General features: G+C 39.1%; 1 protein-coding gene across 6 annotated transcripts; it reads right to left on the minus strand.

Moving 5' to 3' along the window:
- Positions 1 to 208: 208 nt before the first annotated feature.
- Positions 209 to 26853, minus strand: LOC144264107 (kynurenine/alpha-aminoadipate aminotransferase, mitochondrial-like). Of its 6 annotated transcripts, none has more exons than XM_077815468.1 (15): positions 25230 to 26853; positions 24925 to 24987; positions 22094 to 22195; positions 20719 to 20884; positions 19530 to 19662; positions 17664 to 17738; positions 15463 to 15672; positions 15046 to 15111; positions 13940 to 14022; positions 13030 to 13126; positions 12230 to 12291; positions 11191 to 11255; positions 6491 to 6597; positions 4366 to 4467; positions 209 to 2238 (listed from the first exon to the last, which is right to left on the minus strand). In XM_077815468.1, exons 3-15 carry the CDS (start codon positions 22158 to 22160, stop codon positions 2197 to 2199), a joined length of 1275 nt encoding a protein of 424 aa, XP_077671594.1. In that variant the 5' UTR covers positions 22161 to 22195; positions 24925 to 24987; positions 25230 to 26853; the 3' UTR covers positions 209 to 2196. The 6 variants fall into 6 exon arrangements, 5 of the variants coding, with proteins under 5 accessions (XP_077671594.1, XP_077671593.1, XP_077671592.1 ...); XM_077815467.1 differs by having other exon boundaries at positions 25194 to 26853; XM_077815466.1 differs by having other exon boundaries at positions 25107 to 26853.

Genomic DNA, 26853 nt, shown 5'->3' on the forward strand with positions numbered 1-26853 from the left:
ATAATAATTAAGAATAATAAATTAATAAATATATAAAACAAATGGAAGAAAGGGGAAGTTGATAGTAACGCATATTACTATTAGATGTAAAATGCATTCTTTTGTTTCATTTCTGAAGTCTGGACTCTGTAGGATAATTTAATCATCACTTAAGAAGTCTGATTTATTATCTTCTGAGACAGGTGGAAAAACACTCAACAGTTCACAATGTCTCTCTGTATACGTTTAATATGGATTTCATCAAGTAGAATACAATTTAAAGATGAATACATTATAAAATGATATGACAATATGTACATGTTTTAATAAATGAATTTAACATAGGAAATCACCAGGGTCTAAGAGATCATATAACAGTAAACTAGTCTTATCAGAAAGCGGCAGCTTCTCTAATTCTATTCTATATTATTCTATTTTGGACAGGTGTTCTTGGTGCCAGTATGGAACCTTCAATACAGATCCATATTAAATGCCATTTAAGCTTGATACCAATCAAGAGGTCAATCAAAAAACATTCTAAAATTAAAAAAATAGAATTTAAATGATTACTTTACAGTTGATTTATTCTTACAAAGACTAGGCACTTCTTAAGACTAGCCAAAAGACAGTTTGCACTCCCTCTCTTGTGTATGTATATATTTATATATTATACTAAAACATACAACTCCTCTGCCTAAGCCCCCCAAAACAAACCAACCTACATTAAAACACATCATTAAGGTTGCAAAGTCAAGCATTCAGAGGTAGGCAATGCCAGAACTAAAATTGTCTGTGCAGGCACCTGGCATGGAAAATTTCAGGCTAAACAGTTAAAGTTTGGCAACGTTACAAGCAACTGAAAACAGGGTCCTATAGTGGGAAGTGTCAGGCCTTCCTATAGTAAAGAGAGACTGTGCCAGTGGGTATTCTCTCAAGATGGGGAGAATAAAGGCTGTTTTATGTTGGCTTAGCCAGTACAAAGTGACCACAATGCACTTATGCATGATGCCCTACATTTCTACTTTACACTCAGATACGCAAAGAAAAGATTACGGAGGATGTATGTGGATGGATACTACATTAGCAACATATAAATATAAAATCCTTAGATACATTAGTATTGTCTGTTTTGGAGTTGTGGTTTATAGAAGGAAGTGCTCTTGGCTGTGATTGAGTTTCTATTGTGTGCTGTAATTTTAAGAGGTCACATTGGAACAGGTTGGTGCATTTCACTTTTTACAAAGAAAACATCAATCACACAAGATTCTTAAAATTTGTTTCCAGTTAAAAAAGAGCCACTGGTTTATTTGCTTGCTGAAGCTAAGCTTTCAAGCAGGCTAATAATTTCCTTCTCTTCTGAGAATGCCTTCCATTGCCTGAGGGGCTTCCCACTCCTGCCAAGGTGTTTCTGTTCAGAGCTGCTTCTGTCTCATCAGGACAAGAAATAGTGAGTTAGATCCTCAGCTGATGTAAACCAGCATAGCTCTATTGAAATCAGTTGAAGCAAAACACATTGTGGTGTACTGAAATATGGCTATGACTTCTCACTTCATAGACTTATCACTTCTGGATTTAATTTTAAACTACTTAGGGACTAGCCTAGTCAGAGACCCTACACTGTTCACATAGGGTAAAGTTCTCCTGAGGTTTGGAGATCTAGCATGAGACCCTCAGCACCACAGTGCTTAGCTGCTACACAGAGATTGTATGGGGGCTTTCCTGAGTGGCTAGAGGAGGTGCCTATACCCGTCTCTTTGTACGTACAGTGTCTGGGAAGAAAGGAAGCGATGGTCTAGTGGTCAGATCCTGGGGATGGATGTGGCTGTCAGGAGCTCTTGATTTCTAACTTGAATACTGACCTATGTGTGTTCTTGAGCAAGTCTGTTAAACTCTGTGCCTCATTTTCATGCCTCAGTAATATGGGGATAACAGTTACTTCCCCAATTCACAGAAATCAAAATTAAATGGTTAATATTTGTACAGTGCTTTGAAAATGTAATGTTCTACTATATGTCTCTGTGCTAATTATTGTCAGGTATCATGGTACTTGATGGCATCATGGCAAATTTGCCCAGTAAGAATAAAATTAAAAGTTATGTGCAATTACAGAAAGTAGGAATAAAATCACTCCTTTAGACTTGTCAGTGAAATTAGACACACAATTTCTAAATGTCAATGAACATAGGTTTCTAAAAATGCCAGTTTGTTCTGATCCTTTCAGACAGTTTCTTTTATAAGCTCAGCCAGCTTCTGGAAAGCCTGCAATGAAAAAATAAAAAGAGAAAAAGTTTGAATTGACATAATACTGATAGCAGTAACTAACACAGTGACCACTGATATCAAACTGTTAATAATCACTCTAGTCTACAGCTTTTCCATGTACTTTTTTGTTCAGAACACTATGTCTGCAAGGCATTTCAGCAATATTTCACAAAGTATGTATGTATGTGTATATATACACACACACACACACCCCACAACACCTTTTCCTCACCAGTGCACACTGATTTGAGAATTTGACCTTCAAGGCATAACTGGATTTGACCAGTTTGCAATGGCTTGATGAGCTGGTACTTTTGCCTCATGGTTGCTGTCTTATACTTCAGAGTTTAAGCATTAAGGCAATTGTCAGTATCAGAAAATATGTTTTCGTAGTGTGTCAAGCATCTGCTTAGTGATAATATGGTGACATTGTTCTGCAGTAAACAAAGGACCAACCAGTGAAGAGAGAGAGAGAGAGAGAGAGAGAGAGAGAGAGAGAGGAATATGCCACTACTCTGGCAGACTGGGTCAGTCTCAAACTAGTCTAGTTGTCAGGGAGATCATATTTGCAATTCTTGTGTCTTGGGTAGCACAATAAATGTGTTAGAAAGCAAAATAAGATTCCCTTCTTGAGAAATACACGTGGAAGTACTGAAGTATGTAAAAAAAGTTGAGGGTTGATTTTGCTTTCTTTACCCTAAAATTGAATTAGCAGCCACTAATCTTGCTCAGTCTTCTAAAGCTGTGAAAACATGGTGCAGATTCTCTCTATGCTGCTTTTCTAAATCACATTTTGTATCTATTACAGCAAGGTACCCAGAGAGTGCTTTATAATACACAATGCATAAATAACCCATGGAACTCACAGCCACTAGGCATTAGTGATCACAAACTTAAGAGGCTTTAAAAAAAGGATTGGACATTTCTTTGGTTAATAAGAACCATCATAGTTATAGTCGATAACAAAAGACATAGATGGGATATTAACTCTCCCATGTCAGGGCATGAGCCAACCTCTAAATGATCGTAGCTGGGAACAAACTTCCCCTGTGGGCTGACTATTTTGTAATTTTCCATCATAGGGGCTCTTGCATTGTCTTTTGAATCATCGAAACTGGTCACTGTTGGAGACAGATAGAAGGAAGGATTCAGGTGCTAGTCTGGGATTTGGGAGAATTGGGTTCATTTTCCTGCTGCATCACAAACATCCTGTGTGACCTTGGGCAAGTCGCTTAGTCTCTCTGTGCTTCAGCTCCCTACTTTAAAATGGAGATAATGTCCACCTAACAAGGTATTGTGAGGAAAAATATGTTATAGATTGTGAAATGCTTTGGCATGACAATAATGGGGGACATATTAGTATTTAGACAGGATTCTAACTAATCATCAAGCAATGACATACATACTCGCTCATCTACTGGCTGTTAACCGTTCAGTAAATTACTTTGTACTTTAAGGTATCCTTGTTGCCTGCCTTTCTTCCCATCATCTCTCTTCAATTTTGCATGATTTATTCCACCATTCAAAATAAACAGAGTTGATTATGTTGCATAATTTGGAGAGAATTTTAAATGTGATTATGGGGTAAACAACACTGGATATTATAATGTTAGGCAGTGGTTCACAGTGGGCAGGAAAAGGGGGACAAGAGTATTGAACTTGCTACTCATCTGTACATCCACCAGAATGCATTGTAAATTTCAAAGCTTAGATGAGACAGACTCAGTATCAGAAAACAAATAACCATCTTAACAGAGGAAAAAGAAAATCAATTTTTTGCAGCAGTTAGGAAGAAGACTGATTTATACTCACCTACAACTGTGTGTGTATGGATCTGTGGTGGATACATGAATGGGAATTTTATGCACACACATCAAGAGGACAACTTACACTTAAATTAGAATCTTGGTCCCAGTGGGTCTAGTAAATAATCAAACTTTTAAAATGAAACTTGAGCTAATGACTTTCCATAAAATAAATGCTAGTTTTACTTTGGTAGAAATGCAAGAAAAAGGGTCTTCAAGTCCAATAGTAGTCTGCATGCAAACAACAAATTCACATGAATAAAAGAATCTAGTCATGTAGGTCGCCCCTGTGATGCACAACACCACCAATCACACTCACCTGATCCATCTGGTCTGGAGAAGCAAAAGAATAGGAAGCTCTGAAATAGGGAGTAGGAGCTGAGCTATCAAAGCTAAATGATTGTCCAGGAACCAAAGACACCTAAGAAAGATATTACTGACTTCAATGTTTTGAATGTAAGGAAGTTCGAGAGGATGGCATGTAAAATAGGATCATTACACTATCCCATATCATAAACTGTTTATAGTTATACCAAGTTTATCCCATTTTAGACATAGCTAATAGGCAGAAAAGACCCACAACTAGTATCAAACTGGGGAATTCTTTGCTTCAGTGTGTAGTAGAATCTAAGGGCCATATTCAGCCTGCACTGAACGAATATAGCTCCCCTGGGGTAATAAACAAGGTGTAAATTACGTGTCAGGTGCGAGTTAGTCAGAAAACGGATGTAAGTGGTGAACGTCAAGCTGTGCTAAACTTGGATTTGTAGTAATTGGGTATTCAGCAAGTGTGCAGCAAACTGAATAACATACATGTCTAGGATCAAGAAAGCAGGGGGTTGGGGGTGGGAAATACAGCAACGTGTGAGAAAAATCAGATCAGCCACGAAATTCAGCTATGTCCACAACATTCCCAAAGTTCCTGTGGTCAAATTTAGCTTAGGTGTAACCAGCTATAACTCATTGACTTCAATGTGCCAGAAGTTCAACTTGGCCCCTACAGAATTTGAAATTAGAAATATCACCCATTTTTGACTAGCTTCTGACATGAGATCATTTACAACAGTATAGCACCATTTACAAAACTGGTGAATTTGGTCGGTGTTTTAAGGAGGTGGCATTTGTGGTCTGTTAGGGGGAGGAAGTGGGGATAGTAGGGGTCTGCATAAAATGGAGGGCTATGTAGAGTGACCAGATGTTCCGATTTTATAGGGACAGTCCCGATATTTGGGTTTTTTTTTTTTAATATGGGCTCCTATTAGCCCCCCATCCCATCCCGATTTTTCACACTTGCTGTCTGGTCACCCTAGGGCTATGTGACAATATAATAGCAGAGCAGAATGGATACTGGCCTTTAAAAAGCCTGTAAGTTTCATCCTTGTGATTGTAAAGTGATCTATATTGATCATGAGTAGGACAGTGTACAGTTTTGCATCGGAAGAAAATTAAGACAACAGCTTGATTACAGGAATGATGGGCTCCTGTACAAAACTATAAGCTAGTGAGATAGCGAAGAGTAGTTGCAGCTAAGCTTTCTGGACTTCAGAGCACTTTTTCACATTTTACAATTTTTTTGTGAGTTTTCTCTGCAGAATTTCTGCAACCCATTTCAAATTATCTGATGTTTAAAAAGGGAAAAAGCATTTATCAGTGTGTTCTGTTTTGTTTTCTAATTATCAATAAGTCAAATGATTATCCGTTTCTTGTAACTTGGTATTTATACTCTCTATACACATACATTTAAAGTGAAATCCTGGCTTCTTTGAAGTTGAATAGCAAGATTCCCATTGACTTCAATGGGGACAGGATTTAATCTCTGGTGTTCAGATCACTATGAAAATTATGCAAGTAAAGTACGTGGAAATGGCCACAGTGTTTCTAGGTGCTGCATTGCTGTTACTTTCATCATGATGGCATATATAACATACTGTACATCTTATATGTGGAATTTTAATGTAACAATTGTAATATGGCTAAAGATTAAAATCCCAATTCTACCCTGAGAACAAGGCATTTAGACCCCAATGCTTGTGCAGAGCTGCACTGAAGTAATTGGGAATCACATGGGTGTGGGTAGTGCTCGCTGCAGGACTAGGGCCTAATGCATTTTTCTGTGCATATTTTAGTTTGAAGTGTGACTATTCTTTGTGGCCAGTCTCTGTTCTCACATCATGTAGTGCCATTTTATTGAATTAGAAACAACTTTCCAAAGAAAAGTAAAATGTTAGTATTATGAACAACAGGTCAAATCCAGCTCCCATTTGTTATAATGTGATCCCATCACTTCAGCTACTAAAATTTTATTCTTTAATGACCTGTTAAGAAAACATCACCCGAGTCACAACTAATTCAGTAATAAATAGTCAGAATAACAGACATGGTTCCGTTCCAAATAAAGTTTACATTATTTTAAAGCTGTTTCCTATCATTAGGTCTTTCCCTACCCCTCTCTCCAAAGCATTTTCCATGATCATCTGGTATGTATCAGAAATTCCCTTAATCTTAATCCATAAAAATATTCCAGCAGTAGGGACGTACCACTCTGCCAAACCTGTAAATAAAATATGGACATTGAATAAAAGTACATCTTGCATCTGTAATGAAAACACCAAAATGGGAATATTGCCATTGATATCAATAGGGACAGGATTTCACCCATAGTATTATATAGAGTTTACCCCATCAGCTTTTTTGTGGCACTGATTTGCATGAAGACCTCGACCTTCTTGGCCCTTTACACAGGTATCCAAGCAGTTATTTGTTCCATGCCTTTCCTTGGGGTCAAAGCTATATTTTTCTAATCAGTAAATGCTCCAGATAAGTCAGATACTCAGTTCAGTTTACCTTAACTAAAGTAAGATCTATTGGCAACTTAACAGTAATAGAAAACCATAAAATAAAGCAAAGGTTCGTTAAACACAAACATATGACAGACGAATACAATGCAGTGTGTCAGCCGATTGCTGTGTTTTGTAACCATTAGTGCCAAAGTTATCTGGACTTACAGCATAGTAGTAGTTTGCATAGTCTCTCACACTGAAAGTGCTGTCTCTAGCATTACATGCCCCTCCAGAAGAAACAGTCCTCACAGAGCGTGTGTTTGTATGTAACCTCCCACCTTTTGACAATAGGTCTCCCCAGCTTCGTTTGTTGACGTTTGCTTTCCTCAGTGTAGTTAATTTAATGGTAGGCTGTAAACTCATTAACAATGAGGCAAAGAACATTCCGTTTCTGATATCATCTTATGTTAGGTAAGGTCTTCCTGTTACCAGCATACATAGAATCATAGAAATGTAGGACTGGAACAGACCTCGATAAGTCAGCTCGTCCAGACCCCTGCACTGAGGCAGGATTACGTATTATGTGGACCATCCCTTTCAGGTATTTGTCTAACCTGTTTTTAAAAACCTTCAGTGACAGAGATTCCACAGCCTCCCGAGGTTATCTGTCCTGGCGCTTTTTTTCCCCCTTAAACTGGCTTCCAATACAGTCTTACCTACTAATTCTCTGAGTTGGCTAATGTCTGCCTTTTTTGAAGTCCGTTGTGTTTATTCTGCTGTTTTTCCTTCTGACCGTTCCTTAGAATCATAAACTCCGTCATTTCATGATCACTTTCACCCAAGCTGTCGTCCACCTTCAAATTCTCAACCAGTTCCTCCTTATTTGTCAGAATCAAATCTAGAGCAGCTTTACCCCAGTCACTTTCTCCACCTTTTGTAATGAAAAGTTGTCTCCAATGCGTTCCAAGAATGTGTTGGATAATCTGTGCCCTGCTGTATTGTTTCCTCAACACGCCTGGGTAGTTGAAATCCCCCATCACCACCCTATTCACCTTTTATGCCTGGTTAGGTGGTCTCGAGTAGACTCCCTACTAGGACATCCTCCTCGGCCACTTGGATAATAATATAATTATCCCCTGAAAGATTTACTGCTTGGCAGTTCCTGCGTTCTTGTTCATTACCTGCTTCTCTGCATTGTTAAAGAACCTAAACAACATCTTCAGGTAGACCTAGGTTGCCCGGCCATTTTGTGTGGCAGCTTACTTCCAAACACAGACAGTAAAACACAAAACAACCCTCCCTGCACCCTGTGTAATAATACAGTTTTCACCTGTCTCTCAAGAAAATAGATGAGAATTAATTTAATGTTGTGAATGCAATCCTAAACATACGGATTATTGGAGACAATCAAACATCTTGTTAACTAGTTTCCTTTTACTGTAGCTCTGAAAATTGATGTTACAGATAGGTGGCTGGGTACTTGAGATGTGTCCCAGGGAGCTTATTTACCCAAAGGAAAGTGAATGACAATGTCTGTAGCTTGATCAGGAGTGGTTATTACGGGTTTAAATCCTGTACTGTACAATAAGTCACTGACTAGAAAATCATGCGTCGAAGGGAAGGAAACATACACAATACACCTGACATAACAGAAGATTCAGATATATACAGGTGAGTAGGAACATGTGGGTTTAGTTGTGGGAGGCTAACCTCATCAGCCTTCTGCATGGGATGCTGGATCCACTGAGTGGTGCAATTGTGACAGTACAGTGATCAGTCAAATCCACTGTGCTTTGTATAGCGAGTGAGCAACCACAGCCGTAAGTCATATGTGCACAAGCCCCCAGCCTGAAAATCTACATTGCAGTACTTCAGCCCAAGGACACTAGTTTCCAGCAGCACCTTGGTTCAGATGCTTCTACAACCATGTAAGTCACACATGCCAAATGCCGGCAGGCAGGATGCTGGTATCCTCCTGTTTCATGGCTTGATAGCTATGAGGGGCACTGAGTTTATGCTCCCATTGGGGAAATGGTTCTTTGCTGGTCTAAACTATATAAAGTACACCCAGATACTACTGTGATGGTGCGTTGTATGTACATTTAACAATTGTTTTTATGCTAATTTGACTTTTCCAGAATTTAAAATATAATCTTTTCCATGCTGTGCGTTTGTGGAATTAATTGCTGATTATGTTATTCAAAAACAACAACCCAGGCAGTTACCATATTCACCTCTTTCCACCATTCTTCTTGATTATATGGTCAATGTCTACAACAGACTAGTTTTTATTCCGTTTTAATTTTAGCTCTTCTCAGTTACAGTTTAGCTTCCTTTTTAAACTCTTGCTGGAGCTCAGGTAATAAACAAACAGGCATGACAACGTAATGATATTGAGATTACTAGACCATAAACATTACCTAACTTTTACCTTATGTAGCCTTTCTGGTTATTTTCCCAGAATGAAGTCTAGAATTTGCTCTGATCTTACAGCATAAGCGGAAATGTCTGGAAATCCAGGGTAATGGAGCTGCTAGTACCAGAGCATTATGGGGAATGGTTCTCCTATCCCATGAATTTTCACAGTTTCAGAAAAATTTCCCCTTCCACTTTGAGACTAAACTGAGAAAGAGTGAATATAAAAGCCACTATGAAGTATAAGATCTGAAAATTGTTTTACTTCACATAGCAGGTACAGGAAAAACTATTTTGCCAAGTGGTCCTTTTTATTATAGGTGGAAGTGGTAGTGACCCCTATAGTTAAGGCTTCTATTTAAGGCTGGCCTTATAGGTGGGTGACATGGCGACCGCCCAGGGCGCCATGGTAAGCGGGGCACTGTGGTCAAGAGGCAAGGAACAGGGTGGGCCTGGGGTGTGAGACCATGGAAAGGAGCTCAGGGCAATGCGGGGAAGTGGCAGCGGTGAGGGGAGTGGGGAGCCTGGGGAGTCAGTGGGGGCCACGGGGGATGAGTGGGGAGTATGGGGAGGCAGAAGGGGCCAGGGGTGATGGGAGGCCAGGGAGACAGCGGGGGCCAGGGATGCCAAAATACAAGTTTGCCCAGGGTGCCATTTTCCCTGCGGCTGGACCTGCTTCTGTTATAAGCCTGAGGGGCTCCTTTTACTTACATGCTGGCTGCAGTGGTCCCCAAGGAACTGTCTGACACTCCAGAATAGCCAGAAGCCTCCTAGCCACATCCCCAACCTGCCCCTTTTTTCCCAAGGTGCACATGCCATTTCACTGGCCATCAATCACCAGGGAATTCCCTTTCCATTGGGGATATGCCTTGGTTGGGAGATCCAGATGGTTTCTGGCCCACTGATTTCTTCAGAGTGGAGTAAAGGTGCCAGGATTCAGTCCAGAGCTGGGACTATATATTGTGCCCCAACCTTTCCTGTGGAAATTGTTTGCAGGATCAGAAAGATGGTCCTCAGTCAGTTTAAACCCAGCTATTTTATGTCAAAAAAACTTTCTTTGTCTATTGTTTCTGGAACCAGTTTGAACCAGTACATGCAAACTTCCACAGGGGGTAGTACCTCTCTGGAGCTATTTACACCTGAGTGATTCACCTTACTCACTCCTTTGAAGGGGCATGTCCTCACACTGACAAAGAGGAGACTAACGAGCTCCTCTGGGCCTGTTCAATGGCAATGAGGTGCATCTACAAGATTTGTTCTGGAGTTGGGGGCAGTTAAAGGGGAAAACTGGCCAGAGGCAGGGGTGGTGAATAGGGAGAAGGCTGCTCTATCTCAGACAGCCAAGACAGTCTTGCTGTATCTTTGTGGAGTGGCCATCCCCCTGAACTTGGAGTCTGTACCCAGTTTCTTCTCTGTTCCCCGCCATGTTGAGTGAAGCATTCCTCAGAAACGTCATTAAAGCAACCTTGCCAAGTTCCTGAGCTTTTCCATAAGAGTCTACATTATGGCCTTTAAGTAGTGCAGCTGATAAATAGGAGTTGGAATCGGAACTGAAAGGTGAGTCAATGAATAGCAGAACCTAGAGGCTAGGTAATACTAATCAATATGTGCACCTTTACTCTGCTCTATATTTTCTTTTTTATAAACCAACTGCTTCCTGTCATCCCCACTGTTGTTTAGTGGGAGGTAACTTATCTGATGTAAACCAGATTTCAAACCAATGTAAAGTGTGCACACGCAAAGTTGCTTGGCTTAACTAAATAAATGCAACATTGCACCTTTAGTTAAAATGGTGAAACTTCGGCATGTTCACAAGCTCTAAGTTAAACATTATCCTGGTCTTTGAGTTTCTGCCCTACCATCTATCAATCTGTGGTGTTCCATGGCTATCTGCGTGTACATTAACACAACTAAATTGGTGTTCATGAGTGTGTGTTGCATTCACTGACCTTTTAACCATTTGTCTGCTGCTGCAAGCATTGCATCTCTCTGGGTCCTGTAGAATTCCATTACCCTGGAAGCAAATAAATAAGTTATTTTAAAGAACGGTGGGGACATGAGTCAGTCATACAATTATTAAATACTACCTTGTATGTAACTCAGCAACAGTTTCATTGGAAATCAGTGCTACTCTGGATCACTGTCCTTATCAATATGGTTTTCTACATGCATTTCAATTTTGTATGTAAGTAAGTAAATAAAATAACCTAACAAAGACAACTCAGGAAGAAGGACTTGTAAAGCCTGACTCTGAACCCTCTCAACCATCATGGGTTTGAAAGTTGGACTCGGATATTATTTGTTACCCATTATACTTAGGAAAGACCATGAAAACAAGGAACAGATAGTAAAAACCCAGTGGAGAAATACTGGTGAACAATGGAGCAGTGAGCAGGTAATGAGAAAAATAGAGACATTCTGAATAGTGGATTTTCTAAAATGGAAAAAATTTAGCACCATAACTTTGGGGTAAGGAACAGCCTCTGTGTCCAATCTAGGGCCTTATCCAATGTGCACTGAAGACAATGTGGTTTTTTCCATTGACTTTAGTGGGCCCTGGAACAGACCTATATAACATAGGATTATTTTTAGCTAGAAAAAAAATTTTTTTTCTAGCAAGTCTCATGAAAGGTTCAATATATCAGAAAATGGTACAAAGGGTTAGTGGATGGTTGCCTTCAACAAATACAGCTCAGAATTTCCTTCTTTTTGTGAATTCATGACTTGATCATAAATGGAGATTTAATGTGGTTGGCGGGAGGTTTAATATAGACTTTATTAATAGCAATAATAATACATAGCACTTATGTAACATTTTTTTTATACATGGATCTCAGGCAACTTTTCAAGAGTAGGAATAATATCCCCATTTATAGATGAGGAAACTCAGGCACAGAATGTTTAAGTGACTTCCCCGAGCAGCAGTAGAGCTGGGAATAGAACCCAGGTATGAAATAAAAACAATCACAAACTAGAGTACTATAGTACCTGTCTGCATGCTCCAGCAAACCCTTCTGCCCCCATTTGTGAAGAAGTTCTGATATTAGGATCTATATGAGAGAGAGAGGAAAACATCCAAGTTAATGTCATAACCTAAATGCCATAGAGCCAGTTCTGCAAAGCCCATTGACTTCAGTGAGAGTCCCTGTAAGTGAGAGTTCCACAGGTGTACTGGGCTTATAGCCATTCACTTTTCAAAATTGTCCTCTTTTCCACTACTACTCCCGGAATGACATGACCGTGTTAAATTCTGCTCTCAGTGACATCCATTGTACGGGCGTAATGGAGTGCAGAATTTAGTCCATGGTGTCTAACACCAGTCGCATGGTGAGCAGGTCCTGTGTCTAAAGCAGAGGGCTAAAGGTGAGGTGGTCTGGGTTCGAATCTCACCTATACCACATGTCTTATGCGACCTTGGTCAAGTTACTAAAGCTTTTCTGTGCCTTAATTTACAATCTTTAGAATACAGCTAGTAATACTAATGTTGCAGAGGCTGAATGCATTACTCTCTGTAAAAAGATCCTCTGTTGGAAAGCGCTTAGTGTGGCACTCACCTCTTCATGTGCCTACATACCGCTGGGCAATATAACTCCTGACTCCAAGCACAGCAGGATGCACACATCATTGATGAATGCATCCCTGAGAAGCATGTGGTGTAGACTCACCTGCATACATATGGGTGCTTTTCTGCTATTTCTCCTGCTGTGCTGTATGCAGAGCAGGATCAAGCACTTAGTTTTTAAAAACAGTTCGGTCAAATAATTGTGTAACTGTGCAATGGCACTTGCCTGCGAGAAAGTGCTGGTGTGCATCGTTGAAGTCTGCATATGCAGAATCACTCTGTCAATAAGAGGTTTGGGGCCTGTTAAAAACCCTAATCTCAACCTAGGGGAGAAAAAAGCATTAATACAAAGATGTACAGTCCACTAATGTTACATGGGTTCAGCATTATCCCTTTGTTAGTATCTGATTGATAGATCACTAAATTTGTGATCAGTGAATCTTGATCAAATCCAATTGTTCAGTTCTATTATGCATCGTGTAAAGCAGCTCTGCCTCGGTTTGATATATTTATAAAGAGCACAACACAAAATAAAATAAAATAAATAACAAAAGAAATTAGCACATACATAGGGATAGAATTTAAGGCTCTGTTGACAGGCTGAGGGACAATGCCTCATGGGAGCGCACAGGGTTAAATGATAAAAAGCAGCTGATTGAGAGCAGAGGATTCCCAAAACAACAGACTTATTTGCGGTGTTAAAGCAATGACAGGGTACTTGGTGCTGGCCATTCAAAACTCAGCCAAGAAAGGACAGCTCCTAATATCCTAAGGAATTTAGAGAGGGGAAAAAGTGTCAAAAGCAGCTTTGATGTTTAGGAAAATGGAGAAGACACAACACCCTAAAGAGTGCTTCACAGGGTTTGGCACTGCAAAGAAAAAAAACCAGGGGGGCAGTAGGGCCCACACAGCAATTCTTTGTACATAAGGGCACTCTAATGAGTTGCTCATCCTCAGCTGAGGTTTATGGTATAGCCAAAGTTTGTTTTACAGCATGTGACATTCTAGTTTCAAAATATTTTTGCAGCAATAAAAGTAAAAGCCGTGAGACTCTTTTTAATCAGAGCTATGTAGAGGGAACGATAATGTTTTGGTAGAACGGCACATATCACACAGCATTTTGAAATTGGACTTACCCAGCAGAGATAATTTTAGAAAAAGTGTCACATCTGATCACTCGACCATCAACATCCATTGACAGAAATGTTGGTGCCTTAGTCTTTAAATATAAAAAAGTAGCTTATTATAGCCCTTATTTTATTGGGAGGTAATGATTTGGGATACTAGAATATGACTCACTCTTGTCAACAACAAAACAAAATACTCTGGACTATGTTGTGACTGGCTTTGAGGCAACGAGCACAGCAAGCAACTTCTTTTTCCTTGTGCCCATCCCTGTGCAGGGGCCGGTACAAAGTGATAAGGGCGGGCACTGTATTAAGCTAGTGCAAGCGGCGGCATAAAGTCTCCCCAAAGGGCTAGGGAGCAGCGGGATAAGAGCAGCACCTGGGATGAATCTATGTTAACCATTCTCCTCCACATTACTTTAGCCAACAGTTGTGGCTGGGTCCAGTGGTGGGTGGAGTGGTGCATTTTGTACCTTGTTAAAGTGTGGGCTTGCTCCCACTGTAGGGTGTGCTCCTCTGGAGTGAGTGCTATGGTCTGAACCTTTCTTAACCATAGACTTGGTATGGCACCATGAGATAGCACTGTATCCATCTGTATGTACACACACACATTTACACCCATTCTGTACAGGTGCAAACCACCCATGTACACACTTAAGCAGTTCTAACGCCTACATGTGTGCAGTGTTGGTTTTTTGCACCCATATAAGGACAAGTGGGTTTCACATTCTAACATTAGCAAGCACTTGGGTGTTAGACTATTTCAAATGTGTATCCATGCATTTGCCCCAACTTTCCTGTCATGCTAATGAAAGTTTAAGGTGAGTCATATTTTGGGCCTCTAACCTTTGACAGTGCATATTTTAATAAATGTCTTTAACTACTGAACAACTAATCTGCAACTCTTTCTGTGTAGGAAAGCATGATAGGAGTCCAGTTGAAACCTCAGATTCTCTGTCTGCCAAAACATATGTAAAATGCAAGATGTTTGATTGTTGGGTACAGTAGTCACCTAAACATTTTTATTTAAACTTGGACAGCTGAAAATGTATTTCTCCTTGTCAAAGTGACAGCGTGTGTGACAGGAATACAAATAAGCACAAGTGAATATTTACCTTTTCAAACTGAAGAAAATAATATGGATCATCTTCTATTATAAGGAAATTATAACATCTTGCAAGCTAAAGAGAGGCCAAATTAAAAAAAAAGAGGAACAGGTCTTGAAACTGTCAATTATTTTCTGCAATTATTATGTGATATTTTAATATACAGAAGACGACAGTGGTGTGATCGCTGACAACAGGGTAAACGACTGAGTGGCTCGCTGGGGCTATCGTTATCTATGTCACCAGGTGTAGGCCATGTAGGATGACAAGGAACAGAAATAGATATATTTGCAGTTGGGGTCTTCTATAATTTCAACATGTTATCATGGGGAAAACATTCTAGTTCTGTATTATAAATTGGTTAATAGCAAAGAAAATGTTCTCTCTTTATGAAAACCCTGATGATGTCAGGTTCCTACTGAATACCTGGTATATCTTCTTCTTGCAGTCAGCAGTCAGTGAGGTTCCAGCTGGATTACTACCATTTGGAACAGTGTAGAGGAACTTGGGGAGATTGTTGTTCTGCTTTTTTGCATCTTCTGGTCTCCACCTGGAAAGAATTTCTTTCAGAGCTTCTGGAATAATACCGTGCTTGTCGGCAGGGACTTTGATAATGTTACAGCCCAGTGGTTTCAGCTATTAATAGAAAGAAGACAGACATGACACACAATCTGGTAGCCCAATCAGCAGTTCAGAAATAGTCAGTGAGGCCATAGAACTTCTGTGCATGCTTCATCAAAATAATTAAAAATTCTTTACTTTAAATTTGATCTGAAATGGAAAATTGTGGAACTTAGATTGACTGACTCAAACAATCTTAAATGCACATTACAAAACTACTGATGTGGTTACTCATAAGTAATGTGGAAATCTCAAGTTTATGTCCCCAAATCTTTCTCATCACATAGTCCATATTTTATTTGTAGTCCCAATTAATGGTCCCACACTCAGCTACATATGTAAAAACAATGTATTTGATTGCTTAATAGAACCAACTCTTTCCGCATAAAAAAGATATTACACAGATATCCCATGCAACAAACTAACTGAATGCAACAATTAAGGTAAAGAATTGACATGCATAAGTCTGAAAAATTCCAAAAGTGAGGTTCCTACTATAAGTTATTTGCATTACTTGTGTATATACATACATGTACATATAGATAATATGACAACACACGCATGTAATGCAAGTAAGTTACAGTAGGAACCTGATTTTTGCATTTGGTTAGGTTTTTTTGCATGGGATATCTTACTTGGGTAAAAAGTTGCTGGTTCTGTTGAGATGTCAAATAAATGTATATTTTATGTAGGAGCATTAGCTGGGTAGCTGTTTCCAGGGCTCTCTAGAAGGATTACCGAACTCCTCAATACACTCGTCACAGTGTTTTGTTATGCACTAGGCATTCAAGGCACTAGGATCCCTAGCTATCATATAATGAAGAGTGCCTTGCAGTGTGGTGGCATTCTTTGCCTCAGTGCAGCCTGATGCATCCCTACATTTCATGGAAAACTTTTCAAGGCTCAGATAGTCATATACAAGAACACCAGAGATAGCAAAGTCATTTTCCAAAGGCCAAGCTTCACTTGTGCATTCATCATGCTTTTGCAGGTGCACATATGTATGTGTCCACACTTGATAGCTGGAAACACCTGTGTCCACACTTTCAGTCAGGGTAGATAAAATGATTTTTTTGGGAAAACTTTGTTATTTAAATTGGAATTTTTGATGTTGCTGTTTTTAAAATTGTTTTTCTCTTTTAAAATAAACATGTTTAAAATGAAATCTGAATTTAATACAAAATATGTTGAGGCTTGAACTTGTTATAATTTATCTGTAAATGTGAAACATGTTTTGAGAAGTTTATGTACCCAGAATGTAAAGGTGGTTTTGTTTAATAAACCTAAATGTTATAGGCTGTTTTGTGTGTTTTAATTAAATCCCAGTTACTATCCTAATGCAGCTTGACATAAATCATGAGCAGAAGTTAATTATCTGGTAAATAAGCATATAAGTCACCGTTTTCTAACATACTTAAAATGTAGAGTTAAGAATCTGAAAATATAAAGCTATATAATTGCTTAAGTAAACGTGTGTACTTACCATGTACAAAAATATGTACCAAATCCAGTGTAAAGGATCTACTTAGTTGTAAATCAACATGTTTTAATGGTTATATCAACCCCTGAGAATTAACCTTTCTTTAGGAAATAACTGAATTTCAAAGTTGATTAAAGTCAGTTATTTAAACGGAGGCTTTCCATTGGGTGATATAAATCAATCCACCCTGCTTTCAATAGTCAAAAACCTGTTTACATGTGTTAAAATTACACGTTCAAAATCCATTGGGCATGAAAGCCAAGTGAACGCACATATTGCATATTGCCTTGTTTTGTATGTGCACAGGTGGAGGCTGAGAGAGATACTATTCAAAATGTACCCAAGACTACTGAAATAAACAGATCTGTCTCTGGTGCAATGTATAGCTCTCCAGATAGCCATAGATGTGTCCCACATGTGATGCATACTTAAATCAGTGAGAGAAATCACATACTGCAAACTTTCCCTCTTGATCTTGACTTTAGGACGAACTTTGCACTGCTTTGCAGACATAACCAATACTCACTGCTGACAGAGTCCCGGAGTAGCTGGGGTCTTCTAAAAGGACATTATCTCCAGGATTGACAAGCATATCAAACACCTGCCCAATAAGAATAATTTCTTTTACAACAGTCTGACCTTTCCTCCTAAATATTATACACATTGCTATATACTCTGGTTGGATTATTTGTATTGATTGTTGGATCATATTAAAGAAGTTCTGTGTTAAAATCACAAATGAGTTTGATGCCCCATAGTTTAAATTCCAGGGTATTACTAATTAAGAGGTCTCTTGGTTTTTGGTACTGTTTCTCTCCCTCTATGTGTGAAACTTGCAAGCTGCTAATTGTGTTAGTACATTCTAAGACAGAGACTGTTCTCAAAGCAATTCTTTGTAAAACAACTACTCACACAGAGAGAGACTTAAAGCAATACTCTGTAACAACAGAAACAGCACCCAGAGACTCCCCTCCCTTTTGTTGTATTCATCTTGCTTTCTTAACAATTGTGATTAAAATAGAGATAGAGGATGTATGTGAATGGATGCTTGGTGTGGATAATAACTGAATGATCAGGGATGTGCCAGCCTAAGAATCCAGTGTCCATCGGCTGAAGAAGGCGTCAAGTGGAAATAACCAGAGGACCCCCGGAGGGCAGACTGGAATCCACCCAACAGCCTCAAGAATGGGAGAACCAAAGAACAAGATAACATCTGGCAGCACGGAGCCATCAGGAATGTGCCATCTGCTGATTGATTCAGCAACAGCATGATGAAGCAATTCCCATAGACTGGCATAGGAAGAAATTCCTATAAAAATGGGAAAAAAAAGTGAGAACTTTGGGGTCTGATTCTGCAAACCAACTTCCAGGAGCATCAGATGAGCATCTGACAAGGCCCTGCTCCCTCCTCATGTCCCGGCCAACTGGCCAGTGGCTTGGCATGAGCAACTCTAAGGCGGGTAACTATGATGACAACCTTGCAGAATCTGTGTGTGTGTGTGTATATGAATGAATGTGTGAATAAATATGAAATTGAATGGAATATTATAGCTCTAACTAACTGCTTACTATGATTCTTTCTGTATTCACAATAAATGTGGCATTATGCCTTTTCCCCTTTAATAAGATCCTGCTGGTTTTTATTTTATTGGTATAACATGATTAAATCAACGGCTCTCAACCTTTCCAGACTACTGTACCCCTTTCAGGAGTCTGATTTGTCCTGCATACCCCCAAGTTTCACCTCACTTAAAAATGACTTGTTTTCAAAATCAGACATAAAAATACAAAAGTGTCACAGCACACTATCACTGAAAAATTGCTTACTTTCTCTTTTTTACCATATAATTATAAAATAAGTCAATTGGAATATAAATAGAAACCAAGGCCTGCTTACCTTATTCATGCATATAACCTTCACTCGCACAAGTTATCCTATGATTTTAATCAGGCTACTGCTTTGAATAAGGCAAGTACAAACAGAATCTGAGCATGAAATCCTAGCCCCATGGAAGCCAATGGAAATTTTGCAATTGACTTCAACAGGGCCAGGATTTCACCCATGCTGGATAATTTTTCCCTTGTATAAAAGATGTATAATAAACTAGCACTTTTTTCAATTCAAAATTAGTTGCTTAAGTGAAAACATGTTGAAAGCTTTTGTGCCATTGAACAAAATATCTAATAAATTAAACACACTTCTTCATACAAGTAGCAGATCTGTGTTTATTAATATTTCAGTGTTAGGGGAAGGTTATATTACTTGAAATGGAGTGAAGGGAATCAACCAAGGGCTGTGTTCCCTGTGAACTAAACTTTGAAGGTATAATTAATAAACTATATCGTTTATGTAGCATTGCCATGCAAGTACTGATTCTCTTTTCCATCTTACTTTAGACAAGCCGTCCTGGCTGCCAGTGGTGATACATATCTCCATTTGGCCCTGATCAGGACTGTACTTGGCAGTGGGAGGATTGTGGAGACTCATCTGTAAATCCTTTAGCCAGGACAACAACTCTGGAATTCTGAAACAAAAGTTTTATTCCTTTATTCTTCATTTGTATTCATAACACTTCATAAACTACAGAAACATTTACTCAGTAGTGTCCCTTTGCAGCCATGATGCAACATGATTTCTGAAAAATCTGTGTGTAGCTGTTGTTAAATATAAAGGATTATGGATCAAATCCTGAAGTGCTGACTTTAGAGACTGATCCTGCACATCCTTAGTATCATTATTAGTTCTTACTCTTATAAGTAGTTCCATCATTGACTTAAATGAGACTGTGTATCAGTTAGAGACTACAGGATCAGTTCTCAGTTTTCACTAAGGCAAACAGTCATGGATTGAAATTAACCTGTTGTTTCATATGACAGTTTGCAGTTGGTGAACTGGTTAGGGTACCTCAGATAAGTGTTCAGAAATGAAAACCAAAGTAGGATGAAATTTGGAATGAAACATTTTCCTATTGAAAGAGGGGGTTGTTGAAATTTTCCACAGGAAAAGAAAACTTCCTTAAGAATTATCTGTCAGTAAAATTGAAATGAAGTATTTTGTCTCAGGTCAGGTGAATGTTAATTTCTGTTTGCCTATGTCACCATGGTACCTGATGGGAGCTGTATTTTCATGCCCCTATTCTCCCTAATAGGACAGGCTTCCTTGCCAGACTCCATCTTTCAGGATTCATCACAATCTCGCCCTGTGGCTGAATCCAAACAGAAAAAATTCAGAATGTTTCATTCTGTGAAAAGGTTAAATATTTTGACTTTTGTGCCCAATTTGTAATGAAAACATTGAAATATCAGAATTCCCCATGGAGCAGAAATTCTGTATTTTGATTGGCTCAGTCCTTACAATAAAAAAACAGGCTGCTGGATAACGAATGATTGAATAATGAATTATTGAAAAATGATTTGAAAAATGAACAGTGAACCAGTTTACATTGAAGTTTAAAATTCAATCACTTAAACTCATTCTCTTCAAGTAAATGGGTATTGTATTAAAAAGATCAGCTCTTTTTATTAATCTTCGACCTGATACCAAATTGATTAAGAAATGTCATGTCGCTTTTGAAAACTACCCTTCTGTGGTGGAATACTGGAGGGCTCTCTTCATCAATGCCTCCCCAATTTCAATAGTGGTTCCATCTTCAATAGTGAAACTTGCTGTTTTAAATGGGAAATAGTTAGGATTTGGCATGCCTCCAGAGATCATGATTACTGAGGGTTTCTTCTCTGCCAATCTACCTGTAGTGAACATAAGGAAGAAATCATCCATTGGAGATTGCACACTGCAAGAAATAGAGAGTGCACTCTTACAGGGTGTTCAACTGTTTTTAATAAATTATAGTCAAATGTTAAAGTAAATATGTGATGTTCTTGATTCATGGTTTTCCTGTGAGAACAATACTTCTCATTTGTTCTCTCTTGCTCAGTATTTATCTTCTAAAGGTTTTTGCTTGCTGCAAGTAAATAAAAATGTCATGTTTTTGTGAAGAGTTGTAGAAAAGCCAATACCATCATAGTTTTTGACGAATTGTCAGCTATGATTTGGACATACATGAGATATTAGCTATAAGTATTCGAGATGGACTGAGTTGCTAAATTTGGATGTAGGTTTGAACTTCTCTGAAATCTGGAAGCATCTCATGTCTGGGGTTTGGTTTAGTCCCTTCTCTACTAATTTCTAGACGGATGATCTTACTCTTTTAAAGTTACAAAGGACAACTCTGTGTAAAGGCTGACTTGGGAATGGAACATTTTCATTTACTAACTGCTGTCAGAAGCTACTGTAGTTGAAGCTACTGTCTGTCCAGGTAGTTTAGCACAAACTTTTTGAAATAAACTGTAGGCATCTCTTTGGATTACATGCTTCATGATATTCTCCAGGTTTTAAGCATTGAAAATGAAGGATCTAATACACCACAACAATTTTGTTAAGTTAGTGTCACTTTAGTAATGAGACTTTCTGTGTGAATACTGTAAAAGAAGAATTTAACATTATTACCTTTCAGTACTTTTCCAATAAAAAATAAATTGCTTCCTATTAGTTCAGTTTGTTTGGTGCTTCAAAATCAGCCAAATTCTGCCAAATTTAAAGCGCTCTTCACCCACAAAAATCCAATTCCACAGGTACCTGTGGATGTCTCTTACGATTAATGTATAGTCCTAGAACTATAGAATGAATGAATGTTTCAGTTTCTCTGCTTTGAGTCACACTGACTTCTATTGGGTGGAATGAGAACTGATTTAAAGCTTGAGATGAAAATTTCACTTGCCTGATAACAGCACCCTACAAAGACTATAAAATACCCCAAGTACCATCCTAGTCACTACCCTCAAATCTTTGGGATGTAGCTCCCAATCTTCAGCTGAGTTATCCCGGTTGATCACAGAAAAGAAGCCAATAGTACATGGAAGATACCAGTCAGGTAAGGGGAAATATTTTGTACTCACCTGTAAGTCTTATAAGATTTTCCTTTCTCGCTGCACTTACTGCTGAGAGAAATTGGGAGTAATCCATGCTGGTGATACAAGCAGCAACCTAGTTCTCTGGGTCTATCAGGCAATCGGTATGGAAAAGGGAACAGAAGGAAAGCATTTTACTCTTCAGCGCGTGTCTGATTTGTTTTCTAAATGCAATGAATAATCATGCACTGTTTAGTTTCTGCCTTCTTGGTTATTCCACCTGTTTATGCTAGCTTTGAAAACAAAAGAAAAAATCCCCTGGCAGAATACTTTTACAGAGGGGTCATGAGCTTCAGGGGCTACATACAAATGTTAAACAAAGAAATGACTGGATCCTTTAGCCTCATGACCCAGCTTTTTACAGACATCATGTTTCTTTGGCAGGTTTATTACTTCATAAAGAGGTTTGGGGAAGATTTTAGACTGGATCTTGGGTTTCCCCTAAACGGGGATTTGGCCCCTTATATCTGGGACTGATTCCCTACAGCTGGAGGCAGCGGGGTGTGTCCGTGCTGTTTGTGCCTCTTTGAGTGCCACTAAGGAGGTTTAGGCACCTGAGGAAGTGGGGTTTTTACCCACGGAAGCTTATGCCCAAATAAATCTGTTAGTCTTTAAGGTGCCACCGGACTCCTTTTTGTTTTTGTGGATACAGACTAACCCGACTACCCCCTGATAAGGAGGTTTAGGTTCCATAATGTTAGGGGCAGGGTAAGAAAGGGACCTTGCTGGATTTAGAATGCCTAGTGAGAGTCTATTGTTCAGAAGTTGGGGTTACTGTTTGTGATTGTGTTACAGTTGGCCCATTAGAGTGTGTTTAATGTTTGTGTGCATGTCTGGGAAAATGTGGAGGCACTTCTGACATGGTACCATTTAAGGCAGCTTGTACTTCCTAAGAGAGACGAGAAGTGCATTTGTCTTTCACCACCTTGTCTTAGCAAGGACCACAACCACCAGTTTCCCGCCAGAACTTCAAAAGGAGCTCATTTTTGCTTTGTTCTAGATGGCAAAAGAAAATTGGAACCATCTTCCAAGGCCTGAGCCTCTCTCTGCTCCCCAGCCTGCCTTTCCTATTGTCTAATATTTGTATTTTATTTTATTGAATGGTCATTTTGGAGAGAAATGAGATGTCCTAAGACAGCTTTCTATCTATGCCCAGAAGGAAGTAACATAGTTATTTTTCACTTCACTTTTTACTTTTATGAAACATTTCAGGACTTATCTGAACATTTAATTCAGTGCCAGCAAAGGGCAACAAAAATGATTAGGGGTCTGGAACACATGACTTCTGAGGAGAGGCTGAGGGAACGGGGATTGTTTAGTCTACGGAAGAGAAGAATGAGGGGGGATTTGATAGCTGCTTTTAACTACCTGAAAGGTGGATCCAAAGAGATGGATCTAGACTATTTTCAGGGATAGCAGATGACAGGACAAGGAGTAATGGTCTCAAGTTGCAGTGGGGGAGGTTTAGGTTGGATATTAGGAAAAACTTTTTCACTAGGAGGGTGATGAAACACTGGAATGGGTTACCTAGGGAGGTGGTGGAATCCCCTTCCTTAGAAGTTTTTAAGGTCAGGCTTGACAAAGCCCTGGCTGGGATGATTTAGTTGGGATTGGTCCTGCTCTGGGCAGGGGGTTGGACTAGATGACCTCCAGAGGTCCCTTCCAACTCTGTTATTCAATGATTTCATGATATGTTCTATAAATCAAAACATGTTTTCTACCTGTTACTACTACCATGAACATTGCAATAGCAGTCGCATCGCTAAGTGTTATGGTCCATGCGCTAGTGCTACGCCCAATCAGGGAGAGGGGGCACAGAGCAGATTAGAACAGCCCTAACCTGGGCCCCAGCTGCAGTGATCCCTATGAGCTATTGTCACTGCAAAATAACTAGTTATAGTAATGTCCTGGCCATGGCCGGCCCTAGACCAAATGGCACCCCAGGCAAGAAGCATCTTCGGTGCCTCCCCTCCATTTGTTAAACTTTTGCATACCTTACAACACCCCAAGCCTGGGTCGCCTGCCTCAGAATTGGGCCCCGATGCTGGCCATGCCCTCAGCATGCCTTGGAATGTCCCAATCACACCTCTGCTGTTCTGTTGGGGCTCCTGCAGGAGCTGGCATAGAGTTTATTGGGGAGGCCTTCTATACAAGATAATCCCTGGGAGGCTTTGCAATACTTTTGTCACCTTCTTCTGGTGTAGAAGACACATAGTGCAAACTAGAATTCCCCTTATAGGCTTGTTCCTGCAAGCCATACAAAGACACTGAAGCACCTCCCTTATAATACCTCTGTGGAAAAGAAGAACCTGCTAAAGAGCTGTTCTGGAAAAATTCAGTCACTGAGACAGGAAGGTAGTAAAAATAATTGGAAAATAGTTTGTGGAAAGATAGACAGACCTAAATAGCAAATTGGGAATAGACTGGAGAAATAGAGGTAGAAGTGAAGAAAACACTAAGGAACACATCCTCGGTGAAAATTTCACCAGCTGAGGATCTGCCAGTAGAAGCTGAGGAAAATCGCAGTGAAGTCTGTAGCCAGTACACAGTATGCTGTTTTTTAGAAAATTGTTACTAAGGAGGGTAAATGAGAAGCAACTTCCAGACAACATTACTAATGGAGATTTTCCCCAAAGGGTCAATTTTATCAAGTGGGCTATCTTGGGAATTTGTTGAGAGTCTTGATTTAAAAAAAACAAACAAACCTGGGCACTACTTATTTTAGGTAACTACAACACTTAAAAATGTGACATGTAACAAAAATGAAAGAAATTACAATTTTAAAAACAAAGTTTTAATGATTTAGAAATAAAACTTACCAACAGGGATGTGGAGTAGGAAAAAAGACCAGAGAATCAGTAGGGTCTTCAGAAGAGGCATCCCTTCAGCAGCCAAACACAAAGAAGCAATAATTAATTAATTATAATAATAACCCAATGAGATTTACTCCTAATATGGTTACAAGAAAATATACAATAATCTCATAGTTCCTCATACTCACACTCTCTTTCACATCATCAAAGTGCTTCAGACTTTACCCAAATAGTTATTTTGAAATTACTGTAAATTATTTATCAAGGAAAATCACCTTTGTCCGGCTTGTCCTCATACATCCCTGCATTACCTCCTACAGCTCTTTGTAGAAAGGTTCCATTTCTTCATCTTCCACTTGCTGCATGGGAGCATACACTTGAATAATTTTAATCGTTCTCCTTTGTTTTGTCTGAAGTGTGAGAACTGCTATCAAGAGTGATATGATGTCACAGCTGACTATCCTTGGAACTGTTTCTTTCCTGACAATGAATCCAATGCCTCCAGTCCTTGCTCTATTGTCGAATGATCTTCCAAGGAAAGTAATCCTAAAAATAAGCTCTTCTCAGAAAAAGGAGCCCTGACTTTGAAACTCCTAATATAACCAAAAGCATTTTTAAACATAGGTTTACAATCAAATGAGTAGGTAAAGAAAATGTAATGGGATGAAAAAGGATATTGATCTGTATTCATAATACAGTTATGTTGAAGTGGGATTGTTCATCTGTTGTAAACATAAACATATAAACAAATATATAAAAGAGAATATAAAATTAATAAAGTACAAAGTGATTCCTTAGTTTATATTGTACCAAGATCTACAAGCATGTGTGATGACTTCAGTTAAAAAAAAAAAAAAAAGTGAGAAGAATGAGCATTTTTTCTATGTTGTAGATATAAATTTCTGGGGCTTCTATTAAGCGGATTCTGCACAGCAGGTGTTACAGTGTATCAAGGCTATCAATAGCACAAAGAAGAGTCACCCCAGCTGTTGATCCATAGAAACTGAACAGGCTTCCTGGTTATACAACCATGAAACCAGCTCCCCATTTCAGGAGGTAATTTCCTTTCAATAGCAACAGCAGAATACAGATTTTAGGTCAAGATTTTCATAAATGGGTTTCTAAATTGAGACTACCAAGTGGCCTGATTTCCCTAAAGCACTGTTCCCAATGAAATTATTTAGCTGAAGGGTTAAACAGACATGTGGCAAGGCCTTTTTAGTGATGGTCACTGACTTTAGAATGCACCCATGCCAGTGTGACAGAGCCTGTTATTTACTGTGTTTTTTTAAACCATCCAGGCATGATCTAAAGTCTCTCGGTTTTCCCTGGCTTCTCCTGGAGGGTTGGGCTCGGGGTCTAGGTGGGAAGAGTGGATTCAGAGCCTTTTTCTGAATTTTCAGCCAGTATAGTTTTCCTGTGTTTTGTACAGATGTACAGGCACCTAGAGGCTCCAGTTCGTGCTTTCAGTTAAGTCTGCAAAATAAATAAATGTAACCTGAACCTCACACCGTTCTTTACAGTTACATAACAGCAGGAGAAACACAAGTATAACCAGAAACAAGATCCTTGATACGAAATACATCCGCACCATCGTAATGAGCTCCAGGTACAAACTCCATAGGGTTACTAAGTGCTGAAAAAATAAGGTTTTAGAAATAGCAAAATTATTAACCATCTGAGGTCTTATAAATGTTTAGTTCATTTAATGTGTTTGTAAGAGTATAATCCAAGAGCGAGTTTAGAATTAACACAATTAAATACCATTACTGTAAAAGTAGTTTGAGATAAACTCTTGTAAGAGCTAAGAACTGTGGAAACACAGGATGTGTAGTAATTTTTTATAAGTAAAGAAAAATGGACACTCTCTTCAAATGATGCTTGTTTTCTGAAAACCCCATTAGTTCACTGAAGGCTTTTCTTTGTCTCTTCATG

Source organism: Eretmochelys imbricata, chromosome 4 (assembly GCF_965152235.1).
Source record: "Eretmochelys imbricata isolate rEreImb1 chromosome 4, rEreImb1.hap1, whole genome shotgun sequence".
Lineage (NCBI taxonomy): Eukaryota > Metazoa > Chordata > Testudines > Cheloniidae > Eretmochelys > Eretmochelys imbricata.